Raw genomic sequence first — 8261 nt, forward strand, 5'->3', positions numbered from 1 at the left:
CAATTGCCACCTATTTTGACCTGTTGCTTGCCATCCCTATCTTCCATGTGCAAGCAGCAGAAGAATACAAATTCTTGTGGATTATTGATGCCTTTTTGATCATCCAGTGATTGAGGAACATGTCGGAAAAGAATCTAGACGCGGAAAGGATGAATCGCGAAGGTGGCGTTGATGCTTGGGGTTCTCAAAGGCCAGAAACACCGCCTTGGGATGCAGCAGAGTATAGTCAACTCATCTCTGCAGGGCCGTTGCTGCCACTACTAGAACAGTATGCAGGCGTAGGTATGATGCGTGGTAACAAAAAGAAGAGAGCAGTTGCCAACTTCGCAACGATGAAGATGACATTCTACTTATGTCCTACACTCCCATTTTTTTGCAGGTTCTTATGACCAAAACACTCTCAGGGGGGCCCCATGGCAAGTTCAGTCACAAGGCGCTAACACTGACATATTTACGGGCAACCAACCTCAACTAGCTAGCATGGCTAATCAAGGTAATGCAAAACCAAAAAAAACACATACTGCTGTGGACGTGAAAAATGGACATGCAAAAGAACTGGCAAGAGGACTCACGAGTTATCACGGGTGAAAATGCAGGGCCTTCATGCAGCACGTGGCATCAGCCAGCACCCATGTACCTATCATCGACGTCATACACAGGTCAGTCCATAAAAAAAGTGAAGTTGCGGATGTTCAATTAGCAGAAGGGGCATAGTTGGCAGCTCCAAATTGCCATGACTGGACTTCTACAATTGCCATGAATTTAAAACTACATTTGCCATCCCTGGACAACTGTTGTTGCCATCAGTGGACACTTGCAGTTGCCATGGAGAAACAACTGCAGTTGCCATGCCAGAGCAACTACAGTTGCCATGTCATCGCAACTGCAGTTGCCATGGAGGAACAACTGCGGTTGCCATGCCGATGCAACTATAGTTGCCATGCCAGTAAAACTGCAGTTGCCACATCAGGGGCGACTGCAGTTGCCGTGCTAGCACAAACTGCAAATTGCCATGAATTGACCAACCACTACTATGCTTACAGCGTATTACGCTGGTGGTGACACGGCAATCGTCCCGTGGCAAGCTTCACAAATTGCAGGTGGAGCACGACATTTTGGTGTCACAGACCACACAAGATGGCCAAATGCAGCACAACAAGGTAAGGAAAAAAATTGAACCACAAAAAACATCACTACATTTGTTGTTTGTAGTTTTTTGTAGGCAAAACAATAGTTGCCATGTTTGTTGAACAGTACCTGCCATGACTGGACACCTACAGCTGCCACACATGTCCACACGCAGTCTCACGGCTTGCTGTTTGAAAAAATGTCGTGCCAAATCAATCGAAGATGGTGTGATCCGTTGTGGTAGACATCTTATTCAACCAAAAAATCTTACTCTCGTGCTTGTTTTTTCTATTACAGAACCTACAACTACAGTGAACAGCGGTGCGGGGACATCTACTGCGGGGAGCTCTTAGCGCACGGAAGACGCGTTCCACCAGCCAGCAGACTGTCATGCCACAAACAATTTCGAGTCAGAGTCGGGAATGGCAATCATTCCAGCAATGCCGACGAGCACCCCTTTGAACACAAGCACTAGCAACACTCGAGTAGATGGAACTGCCGCCGATACTGAAGCGAATGATGAAACTGATGACGACGCACAAGAGGATGAAGATGGTGGGCAATCCGAGATCGTGGTACCTCAGCCACCATACATTGGGCAGAGATTTGGATCGTTCGCAGAAGCAAAGGAATACTACCAGGCATACACAAAGTTCCATGGATTTGCGGTCAACACCGAGTACCATAGGAAAATTAAGAAAACTAATGAGTACAGCAGAGGTGAGATGAGGTGCCACAAGGCACGGAGGAACAAGAAGGGGAAAGGTGTTGCGCCTGTCGTTCCGGAACGAAAGAGAGGCATCATTCTCAAGATGGGGTGCCCTGTCCGGTGTAAGCTAAACGTAGATGGAGCAACATGGGTGGTCAATGAGTATTTTGACGAGCACAACCACAAACTCATAAAGAAGTTTGACCTGGTGAAATTTCTGACCGCCCACAGAAGGTTCACCCCCGTCGAAAGGAAATTCATAAAGCTGCTACATGATTGTAACGTCGGTCCATCAAGAATGGTACAGATACTATCTCTCATCCACAGCAAAAAAGGGACTCTGAGTAGCATGCCGTACATACCAGCTGACGTCACAAACCTACAGGCCAAGTACCATAGAGAGAGCAAGTTGGCAGACATAGAGGCCACAATAGCCTACTTCGATGCGAAAGCAAAGGAAGATCCAGATTTCTTCTACAGGATAAGGTTGGACGATGAGGACCGTGTCAGGAACATGTATTGGGTGGATGGTGCTGCAAGGAGAGCCTACAAACATTTCCGAGATTGCATTTCATTCGACGCGACGTACCTCACCAATATGTACAAGATGCCATGCGCTCCATTCATAGGAATAAATAACCACAATCAGTCGTTGCAGTTCGGATGCGGCCTCGTCCGGAACGAAGACACAGATGGGTACGTTTGGCTGTTCAAGACCTTCTTGGAGTACATGGATGGACTTGCTCCGATGAACATAATAACGGACCAAGATTTCAGCATGCGTGCAGGCATAGAGGAGGTCTTTCCGTTGGCAGTGCACAGGCACTGCAGGTGGCACATTATAAAGAAGGCTGAGGAGACGCTAGGACCGTTCTTTGCCGACCGTCCAGAGCTGCACAAGGCATTCGAGCTGTGCGTGGACCACAGCTTGACGGTGGAGGAGTTTGAAAGGAGCTGGATGGCCATGACTGAAACACATCAAGTCCAGGACAACGAGACTCTTGTTAGCCTGTGGGAGAAGCGAATGTACTGGGTGCCGGCCTACTTCATGCAGTGCTTCTTCCCCTTTCTGCAGACTACGCAACGCAGCGAGGGGTTCAATGCTGTTTTAAAGCGGTACGTCAGCCCTGGCAACTCATTGCTACAGTTTGCCAAGCAGTACACAGCTTTGCAACAAAAAATTCTGGGATCTAAGCTACAGCAAGAAGCGACCACAGCCCTAAAGCAGCCAAAATTGCTAACATATTTACCGATGGAGAGGCAAATGAGCAAGATATACACCAACAAGATCTTTAACAAGTAAGTCAGTTGCATTACAGTCTTATTTGCATAAAAAGCACCAAGTCAGTAGGGGCCTTATAGAGTGCAATGCAGTTGCCATGACATGCAGCTGCCATGTTTAATGAAATACTGTTTGCCATGCTTACTCAGATGCAGTTGCCATGTTAAAATGAAAATTTTGTTTTGGCATACTTGCTCGGGTGCATTTCCCTTGTTGAATGAAGTGCAGTTGCCATGTTTTATGCGCTGTGCTTCCATTGGAGCATGTTGGCATGCAAATGCCAATGTCAAAAAATGCTAAAAAATGTTATATTGGCGACACATATGCTGAAATGCAGTTGCCATGTTTAACGAAATGCATCTGCCCTTTTTTTGAAATGCAATTGACATGTTTACTCAGCTGTATATGCCATGTTTAATAAAAATGCAGTTGCCATGTTTTATGCAATGTGCTTCCATTGGGGAATGTTGGTGTGGAAATGACGATATCTAGTTGAAAATGTACTGCAATTGCCATGTCTGTTGTATTGCAATTGCCATGTATGTTGTAATGCATTTGCCATGTGTAGTGTACTGCATTTGCCATGTTCAATGTAATATATTTGCCATGTTCAATGAACTATGTTTGCCATGTTCAAACAAAATGTATTTTCTATTTCCATGACAACATAAGGGTGTACAAGAAAAAGATCGCACGAAAGTTTAACAGAAAACACACAAAACTTGCAGATTCCAGGAAGAAATAAAGCGTGCCAGCATGTTCACGGCTTTCCGGGTGGACGAACATACGTTCAAGGTATGTTCTATTTTGGGCATGTCAGATTCAGAACCTGAAGACGCGGACAAAGGAAGGAACTACTTCGTCAGAGCCTCGATAGGCGAAGGCGAGTACTACTGCCAATGCTGCAAATTCGAACGGGACGGCATTGTGTGCTGTCACATACTAAAAGTCATGGACATGAACGCTGTGACACGCATGCCCCGCCATTTCATAAGGAGGCGATGGACTTGGGACGCTGACGACGCGTTGGCGCCACAGACAACACACGCAGTTCTGGCTGTGCATGACGAGAGACCTGAGTCAACCATGGAAGCTGTGAGGCACGTTGTGCTGACAAAGAACTATGCTGAGCTAATTGATGAAGCGTGCAAGAGTGATGACACAGCGAGAGTCGTAGAAAAACACAGGAAGGCACTGAAAAGAGAGCTTGATGAGATCAAAAAAAAGGAAAGCCGAGGAAGCCTTACACCGGTTCCCCCGCACATCAAGTGTGCCTTCATCCACGGGGCCATCGTCTAAAAACTCGGAGATAGGATCTGGAACAGCAAGCACACAAACCCAGGTCAGGAACCCACCCCGTTCCATCACAAAGGGTCGTCCGAGAGAGATAAGGTACAAGTCGGGACTGGAGATTCAAGCAAAACACAAGAAAACGAAGAAAGGGGCGGGCAATCAATGAGCAAAAATTGGGGCGCTGCGACATGGTCCATGTGGACATTTTGTTTTGTACCCCTATACGATGGGATTTTTTTTAATTGGGAGAATGACTCTTGAGGGGGGACAGAAGTAGAAGGAAAATTCATTGAATGGATAAATGCATTTGCCATGTTATGGGTACTTAATCTGCCATGTTATGTGTAGTTAATCTGCCATGCTATTTTATACCAAATATGCCATGCTATTTTATACTAGATATGCCATGCTATTTTATACTAAATATGCCATGCTACTTTATACTAAATATGCCATGTTAGTTGTACTGGATCTGCCATGTTAGTTGTACTGGATTTGCCATGTAAGTTGTACTGGATCTGCCATGTTATTTATGATGTATCTGCCATGTTAGCTGCACTGAAAATTTCCGGATGCTTTTTGTAATGACTCTGCATGGCATATATCCCCATGACAAATACGATGCGGTTTAGAAGCACATAGTGTGTTGTGTGCAATGTATGGGAAAACAAGTTGGAAAAAAAGCGTAAACGTGCATAAACCGCATCAAAGGTTATGGCTACATGATAAACCTACCCAATGCTAGCCGGTGCAATTAGCGATGAAAAAGAACAAGCAAAACAGCCAAAAATGAAAAAATGACGATGACTTTCACTAACCATGTCTGTTGAACTACATTTGCCATCTTTTTTTTTAAAACATCACAGACGCATTCGAAACAGCAAAAAACAATGCTAGAAACGACGAAACCACTGTCGTAATGATAAACATAAAAACAGATCTGATGTAACGCCTAAAATAGGTTCACGTCCACACATGTATTACAGAAAACACTAAAAATGTCGCTAACACGCCACCATTACATAGTAGGCTACACGAGGTTGCAGTCATAACGTAGCACACAAAACATAGTTTTCGACAAAGAACAGAGAGATAGTACCTTACATTCCTCAACAACAGAATGTAAGGTGTGCGTCTGGTGTGTAACGCCACGTGATCACTTGTACTTCTTGATGACTTGCTTGACAGCTTCCTCCACGAACTCGCGTGCTCCGGACCGCTTGTTGAAATCTTCATTCGTCAGCCAGTTCCATGTGCAGATTTTTCGGAGCTCAACGACCGTTGCATCTGTGATAGCGGGGACAATTCTGCCTTCCCACTTTGGAAAGTATTCCAGCGCGTGAAAGCCACAGTCCATCCTGCACGAGGAAAAAAAGTTCAGGTGAACACGCAAAAATGGACAGCTGCAGCAAAGATGGACTTCAGTTCAGATGTGTCGACAAAAAAGAGGGGGTGGATTGATGTAAAAATGGCACATGAAGGAGCGGGTTAAAAGAAATTACGTGTTCCCTTGCTTCACAGTCGCCACATACTCAGTCGGGAAATGCCTGATCTGGACCTTTGAATGTTCGTAGTGACGGTTCCAAGTCTCTTTGAGGTTCTTGATGAATAATTCGGCATGCGTAGTAAGGTCTGTATCAGCTTCCGAACGGATTGAATCAAGCACCTCGATACGTTGGTTCTTCAGGTCAAGACAGACCGCATAGTGGTGACCACACTTGTCATGTCGGTCGTGTGGTGCAAGCTCCTGGAACATGGGGAACATGACCTGCATTTAAAAAAGTGAAGAAATGAGATACAAAGTTCACATGAAAGAACAATAGAGGGACAAAAAAATTAGAATCATGTAGAATGTTTGATTATGGGTGGGAGTAGTTGAAAAGAAAGTTGGCGTCCATTGTATGAACAAAATGAGCCATGTATTTTACTATCAAGTTGCCACATAGTTTGCATGGGGATACAAAAAATCAAGAAGTCAGTGTGCACGGCAACTGTTGCCACATGAAAACTTCTGCCACACAAACACAAGTACAGGTTCTGGCAAAAAACCACGCCATGTGAAAAAACGGTGCAGACAGGAAAGGAGAACTCACATATTTCTTCAGTGTGAGCTTGAAGTCACCGTGTTGTGCAAAATTGTTCCTCGGGATTTTGTGGTGGAAGTCACCATCCCATATTTTGCAGGTCACACTGTAATGCATGATTATCTTGTCGGCGCATACATCGGTGTGATTGTTGATGTAGTCGATCCCGCATGCAATTATATTCGTCGACATTTTTCCGTTTGGCCTCACGGACTCGGCAAGATCACCCAGGTCGACGTACGTCGCTCCGCACTGAATGACTTTCGTTCTGTCCAAACATGAGCTGTATGAAAACGATATAGCATGGAAGAATCATGCCTACTAAGTAAAAAAATATGAAAGAACTAAAACGTAAGCGGACCATTTATAAAAAGTACGAAGTAGATAAATGGTAAAAAAGAGCAAGCAAGATGAGAGATTATGGGGTATGGTAATTTACACTTTCAGCTCCTTCATGTGCTTGTTGTTGGTCCTCGCATTTCCAAAACGCTTGACGATATCGTACAGCTGGGTCTGTTCCTTAGTGGCCCTGAATTCGGGCTCGTAGTCTTCCGCGGGGGGTGGGTGAACTACCCTCTGCTGCCTCACAGGACCAGGGGTGACACTCCTAATGTTATCCTCAGATACCGTATCTGCAGGCACATTGGAACTTGATTGCCCTTGCCCTCGTGAGGAACTCCTCTGCAATGCTGTCTCCTCGATCATGCGGTAAACTTCATCAAGTGACGGTGAAATCTCCTCAGGGGTGGCTGCAATGAATATAAAAAAAAGTGGGTTAGGATACATATAAAATCCAAAAACAGATGGATTGTGAGGAAGTAAAGGTCCATGATGTGATATGTAGGTAGAAAAAGTGGGGAAGTTGCCATGGGTGGTCCAACTACAGTCGCTATGACATAGCAAATACAATTGCCATGTAGTTGCACTGTAGTTGCCACCTAGTTGTACTGTAGGTACCATGTCACAGCAACTGCAGTTGCCAATGTTGCGTGTCGGCTCCACTTGCCATGTGAATGCCGTATGAAAAAATGCAGCATGGTAGAAGAAATGCATGTGGCATGATGTGGCAAATCCAGTTGCCATGTGTACTGAACTGTATTTGCCATGTGACAGCAACTACAGTTGCCATGTTGAAATAACTTCAGTTGCCACGTGCTTGCCCAAATGTCAAACGCAGCATGGCAGCAAGAAAAAAACGTAGGTGACATGGTGCATCAAATCCAGTTGCCATGTCATCACATGGCAGTTGCCGTCACAAGTGAGGACCCCCAAAGAATGCGATTGGGACAAAAGTCAAACTACAAACATGTATACAAGAAAATCGTAAGTGTGTGATGAGTGTACCTTGCACAATTGGCTCTGCGAACTTGACAGCCTTCCTGCCCTCGACCATTGGCTGCGCCATCATTGCGGGCATGCCTCCTGGGAAAGCAAAGGCAACTGGTATAGGATCGTGCACCACCGGTTGATCTTGACTGACGCCGAGGCTGAAGCTCGGTGGGGTAAAGGCCATTGGGTGCCTCTCATTCCTACTGGCCGGACCACGAACGACTTTCGGGGCAGAATCCAAGGGTGAAAGATCGACAAACATATCTGAATCGGCCGCTACAAAATGATCGGCCTTATTTGCAGGGCGGGGCGTGTTGTCAGCGGTCTCAGCCGCAGCTTTCATGACAATCTTCTTGTTTGGACTGTAGGGGACACCGACATTGACTGGGAGCCTGGAAGTGCGCAAATTTATGCTGGGGATTTCCGCTGCGGGTGA

At 45.6% G+C, this 8261-nt stretch overlaps 1 protein-coding gene across 1 annotated transcript; it reads left to right on the top strand.

The window, feature by feature from the left end:
* The first annotated feature begins 236 nt into the window (after nucleotides 1–236).
* LOC119321313 lies at nucleotides 237–8261 on the top strand. Its single transcript, XM_037595051.1, has 6 exons — nucleotides 237–282; nucleotides 380–493; nucleotides 597–659; nucleotides 1044–1160; nucleotides 1426–1473; nucleotides 8194–8261. Exons 2-6 carry the CDS (start codon nucleotides 481–483, stop codon nucleotides 8259–8261), a joined length of 309 nt encoding a protein of 102 aa, XP_037450948.1. The 5' UTR covers nucleotides 237–282; nucleotides 380–480.

The sequence above is a fragment of the Triticum dicoccoides genome, chromosome 6B, assembly GCF_002162155.2.
Source record: "Triticum dicoccoides isolate Atlit2015 ecotype Zavitan chromosome 6B, WEW_v2.0, whole genome shotgun sequence".
Lineage (NCBI taxonomy): Eukaryota > Viridiplantae > Streptophyta > Magnoliopsida > Poales > Poaceae > Triticum > Triticum dicoccoides.

Bases quoted from the DNA above. Each gene is read 5' to 3' on its own strand.
- LOC119321313 (XM_037595051.1), top strand. The intron at 660-1,043 runs GTCAGTCCATAA...CTATGCTTACAG, and splicing joins ATCATCGACGTCATACACAG to CGTATTACGCTGGTGGTGAC. The intron at 1,161-1,425 runs GTAAGGAAAAAA...TTTCTATTACAG, and splicing joins GCCAAATGCAGCACAACAAG to AACCTACAACTACAGTGAAC.